General features: G+C 35.2%; 2 protein-coding genes across 5 annotated transcripts; one reads left to right on the top strand and one right to left on the bottom strand.

Annotated features, from left to right (window-relative positions):
* Positions 770 to 9,064, bottom strand: LOC104779870 (protein DETOXIFICATION 29). 4 transcript variants are annotated; one of them, XM_010504288.2, is made up of 8 exons: positions 8,656 to 9,064; positions 7,702 to 8,243; positions 7,516 to 7,602; positions 5,872 to 5,928; positions 5,535 to 5,773; positions 1,366 to 1,484; positions 1,181 to 1,267; positions 770 to 1,063 (listed from the first exon to the last, which is right to left on the bottom strand). In XM_010504288.2, exons 1-8 carry the CDS (start codon positions 8,956 to 8,958, stop codon positions 992 to 994), a joined length of 1,506 nt encoding a protein of 501 aa, XP_010502590.1. In that variant the 5' UTR covers positions 8,959 to 9,064; the 3' UTR covers positions 770 to 991. The 4 variants fall into 4 exon arrangements, 2 of the variants coding, with proteins under 2 accessions (XP_010502590.1, XP_019100085.1); XR_002037666.1 differs by lacking the exons at positions 770 to 1,063; positions 1,181 to 1,267 and adding an exon at positions 4,079 to 5,213; XR_002037665.1 differs by lacking the exons at positions 770 to 1,063; positions 1,181 to 1,267; positions 1,366 to 1,484 and adding exons at positions 1,512 to 3,842; positions 4,079 to 5,213.
* On the top strand, positions 12,737 to 14,931 carry LOC104779871. The gene has a single exon (XM_010504290.2). It carries the CDS (start codon positions 12,886 to 12,888, stop codon positions 14,731 to 14,733), a length of 1,848 nt encoding a protein of 615 aa, XP_010502592.1. The 5' UTR covers positions 12,737 to 12,885; the 3' UTR covers positions 14,734 to 14,931.

The following is a 20,313-nucleotide window of genomic DNA, read 5'->3' on the forward strand; positions in this document are numbered from 1 at the left end:
ATGTCGGTTTAGGTTTATAAAAAAGTGGTTAGGGTTTATATACAATTAAACAAAATTATATGTCGGTTTGGGTTTACAAAAAATGGTTAGGGTTTAGATATCATAATTAAAAACTGTAATATAATATTAGAACTAAAAATTTTAAAATTGATTGATCTACATAATTTGTTTTCTTAATTAATTTTTTTTTTGTCAGCTCTTAATTAAATTTTGTTTCTTTAAAATTAAGGGGTTGAATAAGAGAGGTTTAACCCAAAAATTGTCCTAGACGAAACACTGGTGTTGGTACGAGTATAAAATTAAATCCAACAATAAATATTGTAAATGGCATTGGTGGCCACTGGCCTGGCCAGACACTTGATTGGTGCAAGTCTAAAATTAATACCAACGATAAATATGAAGAAACAATTATCAAAGGACAATTCCATTTATAAATTAAGAAGTCCTAATTATTAGATTTAACTTTAGTGTATGAACGTGTGGACTGTACATTAATTAGTAGACAGACTTATATATATAAGTCCAATGAGCGGATAAGTTATATGCAAAGCAATTTGAACCAAATCTCCAAGGTGAACATGAGCCTTGTCTTAATATAGTCACTGATGAAACCAACATAATCAATAGATTCTCTCATACTGGTTTGTTCAAAGGTAAATTACTGAGAATTAATTTCCAACGTGTATTTGTCGGCACATAAAACATTAATAACAAAAATAATACCTAAATGTGTAGGTAGGAAATATAGATGAACCTAATTCATGCTCAATAAATCGGAAGTCTCAATCTGATATGATTGTTGTACTTTTCTCAATTCATGAAACATAATCTAGCTAGCGCCTTATTATTAGACTTAATCTCTCTATCAAAGAGTTAATATAGCTAAAACAAATACAGGACCCTACTGTTACCAAAATACAAAGGGTGAAGATCTTTGATTTTAAAACTAAAATGTGATTTGAATAACTTGGCCGGCCTCTGATCTCTTTTTTTAGGTTATGAGTTGCTTTATTTCAGATGCTTCTCCTCCCCATTCTTTTATCCTATCCTCAGCCATTGAAGCCTACATAATTATACAACACATATATTGGTTGCATGCATTAGAACTTTGAAGGCTCGAGTTTAGACATGCATACATCGATTGATATTTAAAATTCTTCTTCTTTTTTTTTTTACTTACCTCTGTGTCCCAATTCGTTTTGCAGATCATCCATGTTAAGACTATTGTCTGAACCACTGTTCCCGTCAACATCCCGCACCAAATTCCCTAACACATCAAAGATTTTAGCATTAACGGTCTGTTAGTTATGGTTCTTTTATATTTTCACGGATTTGTATAATGATAGAAGATTTGAGTTTCATTACCGTTACACCAAATTTAAACGTGTATCCTAATAGTAGACCAAATGGGATTCCAAACAAGTAATAGCAGGCGATGTTCACGTACGCCACCACTGCTTGCCATCCAGCTCCCACAGCCACCCCTGACATTTCAGTATATTACCATAATGCCATCAAAATCATTATTTAAGCTTCTCAAATAACCAATGTCTTAATCGAGTTATAGTTGTAATTATGTAAAACTCCGTGAAAAGAGAGATAATGTTTACACGAGATATGGTAAAATCTACATAGGATATACATAAATATAAGATACGTATATATTCTCTCTAACACCCCCACAGTCAGAGCCGGAGGTGACCGAACGCTCAGGCTGGAACAAAATTCTTGAAATAGCGTAGTAGGAAGGCCTTTGGTGAAGATATCTGCGTACTGGAGGGTAGAAGGAACATGAAAGACCTTAATGTATCCAAGGGCAACACGTTCTCGAACAAAATGAATATCGATCTCGACATGTTTGGTGCGTTGATGCTGGACCGGGTTGGTCGCAAGATAGACGGCACTGACGTTGTCACAAAAGACAAGGGAAGTCTTTGGTATCGGAACCCGCATTTCCACACAGATTACGTAGCCACGTAAGCTCGGCAACGGCATTACCGACACCTCTGTACTCAGCCTCAGCACTGGACTGGGAGACAGTGTGTTGTCGTTTCGCAGACCAGGAGATGAGGTTGGGACCGATAAACACACAATATCCGGACGTGGAACGACGTGTTGAAGGACATCCCGCCCAATCTGCATCAGAATAAGCAACCATAGCCGTAGGAGAGGACCGATAGAGCTGGAAACCATGAGAAATGGTGCCCTTGACGTAGCGAAGAATGCGCTTCAAGGCATTGAAGTGAACCTCACGTGGATCATGCATAAAAAGACACACCTGCTGAACAGCGTACGAGGAATGCATTCTTCACATCAAGCTGACGGAGCGGCCAATCATACGCCGTAGCCACGTGTAAGACAGCGCGAATTGTTGCTGGTTTGACCACCGGACTAAAAGTCTCATCACAGTCAACGCCAGGGAGTTGAGAGTTGCCATTCGCAACCAGTCGAGCCTTGTAGCGAGACAATCTGCCATTTGAGTCAAACTTGTGCTTGTATAACCACATGGAGCGAATGATATTAGTATTCTTGGGCCGTGGCACAAGGCACCACGTCCCCATTTTAATAAGAGTACTATATTCCTCTCCCATTGCCGGATTCCAATTAGGATCCCGAGCCGCCTGTATATGATTCAAAGGTAGAGGGGATACGGTAGAGGTGTGGAGACAAAGTCTATGAACCGGTTTTGTAATGCCAGATTTGTCGCGTGTCTGCATGGGATGAGAAGGAGCGGGAGCAGGAGGTGGTTCAACGGGCGGAGTGACCACCAAGGGAGACGACGGAGAGAGAGGAAGTGGAGGAAGCCGAGGAATTGGTGTCATGGGGACAAAGATTTCCTCTGGTGGTCGCGGTGCCGGAGAGTGAGCGAACGGGAAAACATTATCGCCAAACACCACATGGCGGGATAGGATAATACGCTTGGAGTGTATATCAAGGCAACGAAACCCCCGTTGATCAGAGGGATAGCCGAGGAAGACGCATGCAGTAGACCGTGGAGCTAGTTTGTGGACGGAGGTGGCGAGAAGGTTAGGGTAGCAAAGAGACCCAAACACACGGAGGTGGTCGTAGCGAGGTGTTTTATTGAAAAGGCGAGTAAATGGGACCTCATTATTGATGGCAGCGGATGGTAATAGGTTGAGGATGTGTGTCGCGGTGTGTAGTGCTTCCACCCAGTAACCGAGTGGCATGTGAGCATGAATAAGGAGGCTGCGAATGAGATTATTGATTGTGCGTAGCATCCGTTCAGCCTTGCCATTCTGTTGAGATGTGTGAGGACACGAGAACCGGAAACCAGTACCGGTAGAAGCAAGATGGTCACGAAAGTGGCGGTTGTTGAACTCACCACTGTTGTCACATTGCAAGAAGGAGATGCCGTGGTGAAACTGTGTGCGGACGATAGCCGAGAAATGAAGAAACCGACTGAACGCATCACTCTTTTGTTTGAGAGGGTAGACCCACACATAATGACTAAAATCATCAAGAAAAATAAGATAGTATTTAACACCACTAATACTCGAAACAGGGGATTTCCACAAATCGGAATGAATCAACTCAAAAGGGGTGGAGACAATCGAATTTGAATTAAAAAATGGTAAACAGACGTGTTTTCCTAGTTGACACGCATGACACAAATTTGTCAGGTCTGTCTTTGAAAAATAAATAAAACCCGAAGAAGCAAGAGATTGCAGAGTGGAGATGCCCGTGTGGCCGAGACGGCGATGCCACAAGTCCCCTGTAGGCGCTTGAATGGAGAAGGCGTAAGCAGGTGAAACTGGTGGCGTGATGGTGTACAACGGGCCATCACTGTTGCAGCGCAGGAGCTTGGTCCGGGTCCATAGATCCTTAACATAAAACCCAAACGGATCAAATTCCACAGAACACATGTTGTCAGTAACAAAACGGCGAACCGAGATAAGGTTCTTGATTATGGACGGGCTTACGAGAACATTGTTCAAATGAAGGGGACAAGAGGAGGATGATAGGGTTGTCGAACCAGTATGGGTAACAGGGGCAGAGGATCCATTTCCAACAATAAGAGAAGGTACAATGCTTTTATTAAAAAGGGAACGTAGCATACCTGGCTTTGTGGCAACATGATCAGTAGCACCGGTGTCCATAATTCATGACTGACCCGCTGGATCCTGCAACGTCATAGTGCTAAAAGCCTGTGGCAAAGCAGTGAGTTGTGGCGTGGAAGCTGGTTGAAGGAAGTGAGCTTCATTATGTGAGCGAGGGGGAGGAGAGTAGTGAACCGGAGATCCTCCCGGTGCAGCATACAGTGTGGAGTAGGCATGGTGTAATGGTGGAGGTGCATACGATGGTTGTCCGCCATATGGTGGTTGGTACGCCCAAGGAGGCAGGTTGTACCCCCATGTAGGTGGATAACCAAACTGATTGGAGTTCCAGTTGTTACGACCACGACCACGTCCTCTTTTCCGGTTGTTGGTGTTGTAGCCGCGTCCCGAGTTGTTGTTGTTGGTGTTGTTATGGTGATAGTTTTGCGAGTTGGAATGTTGTTGGTGATCCGAGTTGGTGAACAGGACTGTTGGTGAGGAAGTGTTGGTGGTGTGTTGTGGAGCAGGGCGAACTTGCTTGTCAAGTCGCTTTTCTTCCATCAGTAGCATTGAGCGGGCCTTGGTGAATGACGGAAAGGGAGTCTGGTGTTGAATGACATTGATGATGCTGTCAAACTTTTCGGACAAGCCATTCAGCATATGCATCACCAACGCGGGATCGGTGACGGGTGAGTCAAGGTTGGCCAGCAGATCAGATAGGGATTTCAATTTGTGACTGTAGTCGGTGATACTCATATCGCCGATCTCAAGAGTACGGAGTTCATTGTCATACTGAAGTGACCGTGCCTCCTTGTTGTCACGAAATAACTCTTCAAGCGTGAGCCATATGTCACGCGCTTTGGACTTGGCCTTGAGGATGGTGTCGAGGAGTTGTTCCGACACGGTGCCATAGATCCACATTTTTACAAGCCCATCACGTTCTTTCCACTGCTTTTCATCATCATCAGTTGGCACGGAAGAGCCATCGAGATGTCCCAAAACACCAAAGCTGCTGCAGTGGGTCTCGAACAGCTCGCGCCAGACGTCGTAGTTCAGCTTGTTCATGTCAAGCTGGATGGGGATGTAGCCTCGAATCTGTGTGATTCCAAAGGGCTTATCGGTGTTGGGAGTAACGGCGGTTAGAGAGGAGCCAGTCATCTTCACCAATCACGAGTGTTTCAATAAACAACGGAAGAAAAGAGAAAAAAAAAAAAACAGAGGAGCTAACGACGGAGATATGAAAGAGAGCGGAGTAGGATCGAAGAAAGCTTTTTGAGATTAGCTTAGCTCTGATACCATGTAATTATGTAAAACTCCGTGAAAGGAGAGTTATGAATTAGGAGAGTTAATCATACCAAATTTTAAACGTAATGGTAACAATATAAAAGAAACCTATGGTCGATCTAAGACGAAAACCGAGATTGTTTCAACCCGAGTTGAACTAGATATGATTTTAATTTGATGAGTTAAATAAATTACCTGATAAGACAGGCTGGACGTTGTTGATGACAATGGAGAGTGCAAGTATTGGCGTGAGTTCTTTAACAAGAATGATGACTTGTTCGTCTTTCACAAAAAGAGATGGATATTGGTCTCTAAAGATGAGTAGAACCATTGATACAATGAATCCTATCAGCGTCGATGTTATCACTGCTACCAGTAGTGAGAACTTCGCGGTTCTTGGATGGTTAGCTCCTAATTCATTAGACACTCTCACACTGCACCATTTCGAGATTAATTGTTTTAGTATCTAGTATATATACCAAAGTGAGAGGTTTTGACAAAACGAGTTCGACTTTTGCACGTGGTTAATTACCTTACGGCGGTGTTCATCCCAATAGCAATCATTGCCGTCCATCCCAATATATTCATGCTTCATTTTTCATATCGTTACCAAAAAAAAAAAGGTTTAGACGTATAGTGGTGGACCAAAATACAGTAATTATGTCTTCTTACATAATATAAAGATTTAACAATAAATAATTAGTACTATAATTTGTTTTTGACAGCAATAATAATTACTATATGTATATGTGTTGAATTAAAGTATAGTGGGGTCAGACTAAGGAAAAATTATCAACTACTATAATTCTTTTAATTTTATTATATATAACTTTTATATTGATTGAACCTGGTCAAATATGTACACTACTACACTCCCATGAAAAAATAATGTTGAACAAAAACATAGTATATACACATTTGACAGTCGATTTTAGCTTTATATTGTTCTTTTTGGGTGTATTTATACAACTATATGACTAAAAACAAAATGTTGCAGAACAAAAAAAAAGAAACTAAAAAAAAATAGAAGAAGAAGAATAATACTATATTAATGCGCAGCAAATTATTTAACGTAGCTAGCTAGGGTTTTCACTGCCCAAGACCACCAACCAACGAATAACGATTAAGTCTACTACGCACGACGGATCACAGTGCTAATTCCTAGAGATTCTTGATGATAACATTTTTAAAATAAAGAAACTGAACAAATCAGACAGGGAATCTTAATAGGATAATTCTTGGGTCTAACCCTTCTTATTCAACCCCTCTTAGTTAAGGAAACAATTATTGATTAAGACAACAAATTCTGTATATCAATTAATTTTAAAATTATTAATTCTAAACAGTATATTACAGTTTTAAATTCTAACATCTAAACCCAAATCACTCTCTTTATAAAGCTAAATTAAAATATAATTTTTTTTAATTGTAAAATCTAAACCCTAACCACTGTTTTATAAACTCAAACCGACAAATAATTTTGCTTAATTTTAAAATCTAAACCCTAACCACTCTTTTGTAAACCCAAACTGATATATAATTTTGCTTAATTTTAAAATCTAAACCCTAACCATTCTTTTGTAAACCCAAACTGATATATAATTTTGCTTAATTTTAAAATCTAAACCCTAACCATTCTTTTGTAAACCCAAACCGACATATAATTTTGTTTAATTGTAAAATATAAACCCTAAACTCTAACCACTTTTTTGTAAACCCAAACCGACATATAATTTCATTTAATTGTAAAATGTATCCCCTAAACTCTAACCTCTCTTTTGTAAACCCAAAACGACATATAATTTTGTTTAATTGTAAAAACTAAACCCTAACTATTTTTTGTAAAAAACCGACATATGATTTCATTTAATTGTAAAATCTAAACTCTAATCGTTGTTTTATAAACCTAAACCAACATCATTTCCTTAATAAAAAAACTACAGAATTGGTTTCCTTAACTTGTTTTGTTTTTTTATTTTAATTTTGATTTATTTTATAAATATGATATGACATAGCAATTTGTTGTATTTTGATTGGTTAATTAAGAGGGGGTGAATAAGAGTGGTTCACCCTGGGGTGAACCGAAGAATTTTTCATCTTAATAAACCTTAAATTACTTTTAAAAATAAAAAAACGTACTTGTAAAAATACCAAAAAAAAACATAAATAAATTTACCAGATGGAGAGGGCGGCTACGGAGATTTCAGCATCCTTCAAATATCCAGCAAATAATATGATTGCCATAAAGTACCATACCTCCAAACTTCAAAGTAAAGTAAAAAATTCAATCAAACTACTAACAATAACAAAACAAAACAAAAACAAAAAAAGCATAAGTAGGGTTTGGTTATAGTAGACTCACCAGAGCATAACAGCAGAAGCCAAAGACAATCTAACGAAACTCCATAGATGATGAAAAGCCTCCCACGATAAACCAGACCAAGCCTCACCACACGTACCACTAAATATGTACACGAGCTGAGCCGTGACAATTAACCACCACGAGAGATTAAGCACGACGGCTAGACCCGGCATACCCCACTGGAGCCTCTCAATGACAAACCACGTGAGGGGCACGTGTACAACAAGTGCAACAGCCGAGATCGCGGCCATGACCATGATCTTGCTTTGCGACTGTAAGAACTTAGCGGTTGGGAAGTTAACGGCGTAAGCAAAGATTTGAGGGATCATGTAGATGGAAAATATCCCGGCGGCGCTAGAGATCGCGGCCGTTTGGCCGATGAACGCGAGGATTGGGGCCGCGAAAATGTAAAGGAGAGTGAGGATAAGAGCGGTCACGTTTAGGATCACCCATGATCGTTGTAAGTAAACGCCAAGCATTGACAATTTCCCCGCTCCAAACGCTTGTCCACATAGCGTTTCTAACGCACTTCCCATTCCAAGCTAGTTGTGTACCACGCACACATTACAATTCAGAACAAAACAGAGGAAAGTTCTTTCAAAATATAAATATAAAAGTATAAAAAAAGATTTTAAACTATATTTTAACTGAATAGAAATGGTCTTTTTAATAAATAAATACTTTGACAACAAACCAAATAGTCACGGATTTATTTGTCTTTGTATTTTATATCCTAGACCAAAATTTAAATGATAATATTTTTTTTCGTATAAAAAATGTAAAATACGAATATCTCCCAATTCTTGGATCTTGTGGATATTTAAGTATTTTAAAATTGAGTGAAACAAAACGTAATCTTGAATTAGAAAATGCACACCACAAAAAAGGAAAAAAATCTTGAAATAATAAATACAAACTACACATGTTAAACGACGAGCTAAGAATGTAACTTACCATGATCCCGAATGAGAAGCCGGCGACGACTGAGTTTTCGACGGAGACGGCAGCAAGAGAGACGGTGCTGATGTGACCGGCGAAAACCTGAGTTACAGCGCCGAGAGAATATTGGTTCATCGACGTGAAAATGGCAGGGCCGGCTAAGTACCAAAGCTTCTTGGTCTCCACGTTAAACTCCCTAACGAATCCACCAACGGTTGTGATCGGAGATATATCGTCGGCCGGTGAGAAAGGAAGATCAGCAGGACGTTCATCCGCCGTAGAGAGAAATGTCTCCGTGAGATTTTTGTCTTTTACCATCTTGAGAGAGAGAGAGAGAAAGATGTGGAGAGATTAAAGGAGGTCAAAGACTATATAAAGACCAACGAGTGAGGATCTTTGGGTTTAATCATTCATGAATTATATAGAAAAGACTAGTTGATGTGTTTTGACAAAAAGATGCTTTAAGAAAAATCAGAGTTGTATAGCAATCAAGTAATAAAAAAAACTAATATAGCAACTAGCATTTAATAAAAAAATTGCTACATGTTGGAAAAATATCGCTGTGTTAATCAAATTATAGTGACATTTTGGTTGAATTACGTCCACATGTGTTTTGTTTTGGTCATATTATTTAATGATACTTATGTGTCAGTATTTTTTTTTTGATTAAAACTTGAGTCAAATAATACTATTACTAGTCTATATATATTCCCTATATATTAATAGAGAAACATTCTCAAGAAAATATTAATATGTCGTTGTTAGAGAGTTCAGGACACCAATAAATTTATTGCCCTCATTTTTATAGTTATTTTGTATTTACACATAATTGCTTTTGAATGATTAATTACATTAACATGCTATTATATTTATAAAAAAACAATTAACTCAATAATAATTAGATATGTCATCATTTCTCATACAAATTTAAATATCACATATTAAAAATAATTAAATAATTATATACTATTTAAAGCCAAAATTTCACTAAAATTTGCTTACAAATATACAAGTCAAATTTATATTGATTTTAATATTGATTTCTTAAAATCAATCTAAGTAAAATATTTTAAAAAGGCTATAAAAACATATAAAGTTATAAAAATTAAGAACATATAACTTATCAACATAATAATAATATAAAAACAAAATGTTATTTTTCTGTTAGTATTATTACCATATTAATTTAAATAACAAGCTTTCAATAGTTATTATGATTGATTATAAAAAGCAGAATATTACCCCTGAATTATCTCCAACTCATTAAAAGAAACTTAATTTCCAATAAATATAGATTTATATATATTCATAATTAAACATAAAAATGACAACAAATTCGGAGATATCATGATGTATGATTATTTTAGATATATATATATATATATCTAAGTATGTAAACAAATTTATCTCAACATTTAGTGTGATTATTTATTTAGATCATAGAAAATAAATTTATACATAACTCTAATTTTATCTGTATATATATATTCCGCACATATTGCAGGTTAATACCTAGTATATATATATATATATATTCATATCATTTTCTCTTATATTTATATTTATGTTAAAATTTTAACCATCTTGAATAAGAAATCGTGATGCTGTTTTATAGTATATAGTATAGCAAGAAAATAAATTTGTTGTTTTTGAAGTCATAAGTCATAAACGAACCTTGTTAATTATATAAATTGACTGACAATATGGTTATCGATTAGTTAGTAAATTTTGTCGGGATAATATGTATTTTTAATTAATAAATTAATTTTAGAGACTTAAAAACCTTACATGAGTTTTTAAAAAAAAGTAAAAAAAAAAAGTCAATCATTGGCCTTTTTCCTTTTAACCAACTACAAATTATGTTTCGTCTTTCTCAAAAGCTATAATATATCCATCAAATAATATTTTTCACTCTTCCTCTTTACAGTTTTCAAAACCCTACGATGCAGAGCAGAGCCGGCCCCTAGGATAGGCCGATAAAGTTCATGTTTTTGGTAAATTATTTTATATACATATTTTGATCCTCAATTCCTAAAAATTGTCTTAATCTAGTGGTTCACCTTATGAGGTTGCAAAATTGCTTTCATATATTTTTTTTCTTCATTTTCTTTCTAATTTTAACAATGAAGTCGAAATTTTTTCCCCCAAATCTTTGCACCGGCTCTAATGATGTAGAGTACTTACATTTTTTCCATGAAGAAAACACCAATAAATGATTTTTAGTTCTCAATATTTTCAGAAGTTGATTAAGAATATGGGCTGAACTAAAATACCCACTACCAGAAAAACTAAAATCCCAAGATTTTTTTTTTACTAAAAAAAAAAAGGAGAAGATTATGGTAAAAACAAGTATATATGTTTCTTTTTGTTGTGAACTATATTATAAGCTTGGAAGTAACATGATGTTTATTATGAGGAGAATTAAAAGAGAAGAGATCTAGAGAGCTGAGTGTATGGAATGTAAGAGAAGCTAGAGAGAAACTAGAGAAAATGGTAAGACTTCTCACTATATTTTTCTCTTGTACATAACACCTATTTATAGGGGGAAAAGACAAAGACAAGTATAGAGAAGTTGGTGACAAGTGGTGAACAAGTGTTATATGCAATGCATGAAGGAAGACACTTGTAATGGATTACATAAGAAGGGACACTTATTGTGATGTATATTCACACTAATTTTATAACACTTTTAACCCTACATGAGTTAGAAGAAAGTCAATCATCCGTCTTTTCCTTTTAACCAACTCCAAATTAGTTAAGCTTTTTCATATGTAGAAAGAAGAAAAATCTATGTTTCATCTTTCTCAAAAGCTATCATATATATCCATCTCACTTCTTCCTTAGTTCCTCTTTAGAGTTTTCTTTTCTTTTTTTTTTAAAATGTAAAATTTATTCGAAATTTTTTCTTACTTTGTCGATTGCTTAAACTTTTTTTTTAGAATACAGTGGTCTAAAATAAATCAAATCAAAATGAGTGTCTTTTCTTATTTTGATATGAACCAAATCGCCATACATGATACATCCATCATGTCTTCTATCTCTTTGTTCTCGAGAAAAGAAGATATTTTGTTTCAGATTCATATTTTTTCGTCAAAATCGCAAAGTCACATTTTCGCTAAAATCGTAAAAACATATTTTTCTGCCAACGTAAATTTATATTTTCCCACCAAAAATGAAAAAATTACATTATGTCAAAAGCACAACAAAAACTTCATGAAATTAAAATTTATAAATGCCAAAATAATAATATTGGTATTAAATATTCATATATATTTTAAATCAGTAATTAAAATTAATATTAAAAAAATATTAGATCAAAACATAGGCATATTAGTCATTTTTTTATTCAAATCTATTTAGATGAGAATGTAATTAAACCAAACAAACTCATTTGCATTTAAATGCATCATCCAAATAAATTATTTTTTTTATTTTTTTTGTTGGATCATTTGACATTGAAATGAATCATTGAAATATATTATTTAAATAGATCATTTAGATGAAAATCAGTTAAGATGATGAAACTGGAACTTCTCCATGACTTCTACTAATTTCTTTCTCTCCATAATGAATGAACCGTGAGTATGGGCTGAACTATATATGCCCACTACCAGCAAAAACTAAACCCACGAAAAGTTTGTTTCTTTTAAGGGTTAAGCCCACGAAGTATATTGAAAACTCCACCAAGCCTATTTGAAAATCTAGAATCAACCACTCACAAGCAAAACGCCACATGCAGCAACTTAATAACAACATCATAGCAATGATTATAACCTAAACCTACACACTTTTTCCTAGATTTTGTTTGTGTATTACATAAGCAACAACATAAACTTATCGCATATAACAACAATATGCCCAATTCCTAAAAATGATACTACCAAGAATGTTTGTTAAATCTCGAACTAATGACCCCTACGATTAACTTCATTAACGCTTCTTAATTCTGTATTGTATTTAATTTAATCTTTCCCCACACACATTAAATTAAATTTACTTAAAAAGGAAACCAACCACACACGTAAGCCGTGAACTTCACGCGCCGGTCAAAATCAGAAAGAAACTGTAGAAAAAAAGCAAAAGAAAAAAACGGACTTGACTTGACTTAACTTAACAATGGCGAATACGACGATGAACCTACACTAGCCACCACCACCACCAGCTTCAAGTGTGAAAAAAAAAAAAAAAACCCTAGTAATCGAGAGAGAGAGAGAGAGAGAGGTGGGAAGAAGAGCGACTCTTTTAATGGAAGAAGAGAGTCGAATTGGAGACGAGCTCTCCAGTTTGATAATCACGGCGGAGCGACTCCGTGTAGCGGTGGATGAAGCTGAATCGTTCAAAACAGAGTGTGGTGAGCTTGGTAAACAAGTGGATCGTCTCGCTCAAATGCTTAGAACGCTTGTTCGGTTCGTCTCCGGTTCTCCTCAACCGGTTTACGACCGTCCGATTCGTAGAGTCATCGTCGATGTTAAGAAGAATCTAGAGCGAGGTTTCGCTCTCGTTCGCAAGTGTAGGAGACACAATCTGATCCGGCGGGTTTGTACTATCATCAACGCTGGCGATTTTCGCAAAGTGGTTAACCTTCTGGAATCTTCCAACGGCGATGTGAAATGGATTCTGAGCGTGTTCGATTCCGACGGTGACGGAAGTTTCGGCGGTGGTGGGATTGTGATTTCGCTTCCTCCGATTGCTACGAATGATCCGATTTTGCCTTGGGTTTGGTCTTTGGCTGCTTCGGTACAGATGGGGAAACTGGTGGATAAGATTGACGCGGCGAATCAGCTCGGTTCTCTTGCCGGAGATAATGATCGGAACAAGAAGATTATTGTTGACGAAGGTGGTGTTGCTCCGTTGCTTAGGCTTTTAAAGGAGAGTTCATCAGCGGAAGGGCAAATCGCGGCGGCTACGACGTTAGAGTTATTGGCTTGTGATGGGGATAAGGTTAGGTCTATTGTTAATGAACTCGGTGTTCCTATTCTTGTTCAGGTTCTTGGTGATTCTTCTGTTAGAGTTCAGATTAAGGTAGCTACATTGGTTGCAAGAATGGCTGAGCATGATCCTATTGCTCAAGATGAGTTCGCTAGGCAGAGTGTGATTAAGCCGCTAGTTACGTTGCTTTCTTTGGATGTGTTTGTCGATGATCTTCATTTGAGTAAGCATAGTAGTATTCACTCTCTTGTTCAGATGAACAAAGATATTGAGAAAGATCCGTCTTTGAAAGTTTATAAGCCGTTTAAGAGTTCTAAGTCGAATGTGTATCGTGACATTGGCGGTAGTGGAAGTAGAACAGGGAATTTTAAGAAAGAAAGGGATAATGAGAATCCTGAGGTGAAACTTGAGCTTAAGGTTAATTGTGCGGAAGCTTTGTGGATGCTTGCTAGAGGCAATGTAGCTAATAGTAGGAGGATTACGGAAACGAAAGGGTTGCTTTCTTTGGCCAAGATTGTGGAAAAAGAAGTTGGTGAATTGCAGTACAATTGTTTGATGACTCTGATGGAGATAACAGCTGCTGCAGAGTCAAACGCTGACCTTAGACGAGCAGCTTTCAAAACCAATTCCCCGGCTGCTAAAGCTGTTATTGACCAGATGTTATGGCTAATCAAAGACGTTGATAGCCCGATTCTGAAAATCCCAGCGATTCAATCTATCGGGTCGTTGGCGCGGACATTCCCTGCAAGAGAAACGAGAATGATCGAGCCATTGGTCCAGAAACTCGGTAGTAGCAATCAAGAAGTGGCGATAACAGCTGTGATTTCGTTGCAGAAATTTGTCTGTCCCGAGAACTTCCTCTGCTCACAGCACTCTAAGAACATCATCGAATACGGGGCGATCCCGTTACTGATGAAACTGATAAGGAACTTCGAGCAGCAAATGCAGCTACAGTGTCTAGCGCTGCTTTGTTACCTTTCGATTAACGCTAGTAACCACGGGCAGCTGGAACAAGCCAAGGTTTTGACGGTGCTTGAAGGTGCAGAACGGTTGGCGGGTTTGCAGAACATGGAGTTGAGAGAACTTGTATCGAAAGCGATATATCAGTTGAGTCTATACAACGCAGGAAGCCATAGTCAAATGCTATCGTATGGTGGTCCTTAAAAGCCAAGAAGATACAGCTTACAGTTTGTTGGATTCATGGTACAGACAGAATCTTCATTGTTAGATTTTTACAGAGAAAGAGCAAAAGCAGAATCTCTCATTTTGTGATCGTTGATTGATCAAAATCCTTCATTGTAAATGAAACGAAACAAAGATAATTAGATGGAAGGGTAATAAAACCTGCTTTGCCCTGTCTGATTTGCTTGGAAACCATAGGATTTTAGTAAAAAAGAAAAATGAAATTTGCTATGCTCGAGTTGTATCTTATGTCGCCCAGTCGAATATTACAGATGCGTGTGTGGTTGTCTTAGCCGTCACAAAATTTAGCAAACAATGGATCTGTGGTCCCATTTAGCTGCAAAATTATCATTTTAGTAGACACAATATTTTAATCAAAAAAAATAAATAAGTAGACACAGTATATATTTGCATTTTAAAGTAACGAAAACTATTAATTAAATCTATATTAGTATCAAACCTTAAAAAAAAACGTAGACATATCTATCATGTCATAGATAGTAGTATATTTTGAGTATATTTGTACTTGAAAACGAAGTTAATTTAGGTTTAAGCATTTTTATCGGTTTAAATCTTGAAACTCTTCAAATGGTTTGCCATTTTCATGTTTTCTATCACTCCATTCAAGAGCATGTAATGATCAGAATCCTGAGTGTCGACGTATGCAATCTCTTATTTGATTAAATGGTAAATTTCCTTTTTTATAGTGTTTTTGTAACTAGTATTAGAAAATAACTAATGCTCATGCAAGAGTTTAAAATTTTAACATTATCTTTATTTGTAATTACTAATATTGCCCCTAGTATTCATTTTCTATAGTATCGTCGTGTATGTGATTAAGATATTTTTTCTGTTTTAACAGTATCTAATTATGTTTTATTAAAACAATAGTCCAACACATGTTTGGGGAACACCTTTGCCACAACTACGATCAAGAATACCACTGCTATAATTCTTTGAGTACTAGCATATATAAAAAGAAATCCAATCACTTCCCAATACCTATATAAAGAGAACAAGTAACAACATCACAACGAGAAAAGTAATCTAAATCATGTAAATTGGACTTTTATTATTTAAAGTTTGCTATAATAAAGGATTTTACCATGAGAATTAAAAGAAAAAAAACATGAATTCAGACATTTTAGACAAATAATCATGTAATATTGGGATGGACAAATACAATTCATGAATAGAAAAAAAAAAAACAAACAAACAATTGAAGTCGAGTGTACAAAATTTGTTAGAAAGCAATGTTACTTAGATGAATTAGTTTAAAAATGACATTCATCGATTTAAGGTATTAACTAATGATCTCAATTCCATAAGAAAATATATTAATATTCTTATATTGTTCAAGTGAAAATATCTAAGTGAAGAAGAAGAAGATGAACATGGAGGAGATGGAGCCAAAAAGAAGAGCCTTGTTGTGACCTCTTGGGTAGGCGAGCATAAAATTGCTTTCACAGAAACAGTGGCAAAGCTTCCTTCACAGCTTCACACAGCAACTGAAATCTTTCGTGAAATGAATAAAAAGTTTACTTCCCTCATGCGCAAGCAAGTCTATGGTTACGACAAACGAGTAGGGTTCATATTCGCTTCTCGAAATGCTGTTTATAGATTTTAAGTGGATTTTATTACTTTGTTCCTTAAACTCAAGCTCATAAACTCAACATAGACTCAAACAAATTGATAAAAATCTAAACGCATAATAAGTTTGATCACTATATAAAGATCCCTAAGGATTCAGTCTTTAAAGATAGTTATATGATGGAGCAAAGTTGTAGTTGTAGATATAAACCATGAAGACTAGTTAGACCTGTATTATTTAAGAGATTATTATAGATTTTGCCAATTTTTATTCTAATTCTTTTAAATCTGCTATTTTCTCTAAATATTTTAGATCTATCGTCATTATTGGCCACTCTAAAAGCTATACATTTGTGATTTGTATTTTATTTACTAAGATACATACTTCATAGTAAATACTAAACTTTTTAAAAATGGAATAAAAGAAACTCAAACTTAATGTATAAATTGTATTTTAAAATATTGAAAATGGAAAATCCACAATTGTGGCTAAGAAAAGTGGTTTTTCATAATTGATTCATTATTTAAACCTATTTTTATTTTTATTTTTTGTTAAAAGGTATTCAATTATAAAAATATAATGTCCAGTGGGCTATTTCCGGAGTAGGCCCATACAGAAATCCCAAAGGGTCGAACTCGTTTACATCAAACCGGACTAAACTGTTGGAAAAACAAAACCGGCCGGATTACAACAACCGGATTAAACCGGTACTACGTGAAACCCTAATCTACAAACGAAGAACTCGTTTTGCAGCCGCCATCCATAATTGCGGATACTCGACCGGAACAGGACCTCCGACGAGCCTGGACGACGGTAACCGAATGGAGATGGTGATCCAAGATCCATTTGCCATCCCGCCACCGTAGAACCGTTTTGAGAAGGAGGAAGAGATCCGATCTGTCATTTGTTGTGGAGGATCCATGCTCAGTCGTGAGAGAGAGAGAGAGGCAGCAGGGAGTAGATAAGAGGACCGTCGACGGTGGCTTAGCTTCACCAGATCAGAGATTACCTCCCCTATCATAACCAATCCGGTGAAACCTCCAGAATTTCCGATCTCCAGATCTATCTAACCTCTTCTCTTGTTCTTCGCCGTGAATCTCCCTCTTCCGCTCCGCGTAGCAACACCTCCGATAGAGCTCTTTACCGTTAGCGTCTCGCGGATGCTTCTCCTCTCCACCGTTCCCTTGATTTCGTCCAACAGCTTCGTCGGGATGATGCAACAAGTCACGAATGAAGAACCATGGACCGGAGGATCATCACCGCCACCGGAATTGACGGAGGACCCGGCGTCGGCGCACGAGGTTGTGATCAGAAAAAGAGGCTTTTGAGATAGAAAAATCGCCGCGCGTGGGATTCACTCGCCCGATTTTTCTCTCGACTTTCCAAATTGTGTTAACCTATTTTTATTTTGCTATATCTAATCTACAATCGTGCTTAAAAAAAAGATCTGATGTGGCGTTCTTAAAAAAACAAAAAAAAATTTGTCACCAAAAAGTTTTAATTCATAAAGTAAAATATCTACAATAACATTATTCCAAAAAAGAAACTGAGTAAAAAGTATAATTTATTTTAAACATAATAGTATATTTTCATAAAATTATTAATCGAACTGTCAATATCAAAATATTTAATTTATAACAAACTATTTTTGGATAGACATAGCCAAAATATTAACGATGAAGACACAGTTCAAAGCCACGGGCCCACGGTTAAGAAGATAGGAGATGATGGTTGGTTGCATATTTATCAATCGTGTCTTCTCCTAATTGTTTTGTTCCAATGTTTAATGGGATCATGTTGAAAAAACTTACTATTTATAAGTCAGTAAACGACACATAAGCAGGTAGGTACGAAATGATTTGATTTTGATATGTTAAAACTTAAAAGACAAAAGATTTGATAAACAAGCGTTTATTGTTGTTTTGTTTCATTTATAAGTTTTAAAACGAATGCGTTTTCTTTTCCTTTTTTTCAGCTTAGCATTGAAGGTTTTATTTGCAAAAGTTATACTATATGTTTGGTTTTTAAATAAGACTTCAAATTTTTAAATAATTTTCTTTCATTTTTATATTAATTGCCTGACTTTTTCTGTTATTCGTCTAATAAAATATATTGTTACGCGTAAAGTAAACATATATGTAATTGATATAAGCTTAGATAATATGAAAAATATATAAAAATAAAACTATTTTTAATGAATAATATTATATATATACAATATTATGACATAATACTTTGAACTGGTATATTATTTTCTGTAATTATTGATTCATCTTTTTGGCTTATAATATTTAAGGAATTATGTTTCTAGGACAATTTAAATTTAATCAAAAACTCACGAAAAATCACTAGAGAAATAGTGGTGTATTGCCAACTTAATTAGTTTGTCCTAAACTCATAACCTTTTAAATCCACCAAACACCCAACTTTGATTTTTGTCTTCTTTTGGCAAATTAATATTAATCTCTTGCACTGTGATATAAAGGGTCATAATAATAATTCTTTTTGTACTAGATAATTATTGTTTCTTTTCATAGTTCTCTCCATAAATAAATAGTCAATTATTGTTTCGGAAAGTTTTTTTTGTTTTAATTAGGTCTGGGTATTCGGTTTCGGTTCGGTTGTGTTCGGTTTCGGTTAGTTTGGATATAGTGTTATGATAGCTATTTTGATATTTTAGAAATTTTGGTTCGGTTCGGTTCGGTTCGGTTCGGTTTCGGTTCGGTTAGTTGAAGAGATAACCATAACTAACATAAATTATATTGAAATTAACCAAATAAACATAATATAACCAAAAATAACCAAAGATAACCGAATATAACCGAAATTAACCAAAAATACATTATAAAAATATAAAAGGGGGAAAAATATTGATCCGATTTTACAAAATAGTATTTAACTTTGTAATTTCAAAATAATAACATTTAAATATATTGATTATTTAAAATATTTAATTGTTTTGAATGTAGAGATAATTAATATTTTAAGTTTATTTTATAGTTTTGTATAATATTCAATATATTATTTTAGGTATATTCTAGGTTTTTGGATATTTTGGTTAACTATTTAATTGTCGGTTCGGTTCGGTTCGGTTTCGGTTAGTTTAGATATATGATTTTACTAACCATTCAGTTATTTGAGGAACTTCAGTTCGGTTTTAATTTGATTTTTTTCGGTTCGGTTCGGTCAGTTATTTAGTTAGCGGTTATTTTGCCCAGTCCTAGTTTTAATCATAACTCTTAAATTTGTCGGCTACAATTGACATAGTAATATAATGTAGTACATATCTAAATCATGGATCGATCTGCTGTAACACGAAAACGATGGTAATGGAAAAACAGTTAGGTTACAAGTTCAATATTCAATCCACATATTCTAATAAGACTTACAAGATGTAAACTTTTCTACTACTTAATTAGTGTTGTGTTAAAAACATAGATGTAATGCAAATTTTCCTTGATTAACTAAGCTAATTAAGCACATTTGAATTTGTTAAACTAGCGAAAGTACATTGAAGAGATTTAAACATTTTTTCGGAAACCAACTTTGTTTTTTTGGATAAGGTCTTTTTTTACTTTTATAATGAACAGGGGGTGTATAACGGTTGCTTATGATTGAGGAACAAGCAATTGCTACAGATCATTCCCCATTAACTCATTTTTATTATTACGCAACAATTCACCACCTTTTCTATTATGGGGTATTTAAAAAAATTATCCATAACATAATCTATGTCATATTATTAATTAGCTATCAGCTCTTTGTTTTATTTTAATACTAATATGCAGCCACCTTTATCTATATAAGTTAATTAAAATTAGGAGGTTTCATGGATTTTTTCGTAATATATAAAGAATGTACATAGAGATACATGAATTGCAGATTTCTGGTCATTTATTGTAATGCTTTTAGTGCTTTTTAGTTGGCATTTGTGTTTGTGACAAAAAAAAAAAAAAAAAAAAAAAAAAAAA

The sequence above is a fragment of the Camelina sativa genome, chromosome 4 (genome assembly GCF_000633955.1).
Source record: "Camelina sativa cultivar DH55 chromosome 4, Cs, whole genome shotgun sequence".
Taxonomy (NCBI): Eukaryota; Viridiplantae; Streptophyta; class Magnoliopsida; order Brassicales; family Brassicaceae; genus Camelina; species Camelina sativa.

What these genes read in the sequence shown, in the direction of transcription:
- LOC104779871 (XM_010504290.2), top strand. Translation starts at nt 12,886, where the DNA reads ATGGAAGAAGAGAGTCGAATTGGAGACGAGCTCTCCAGTTTGATAATC.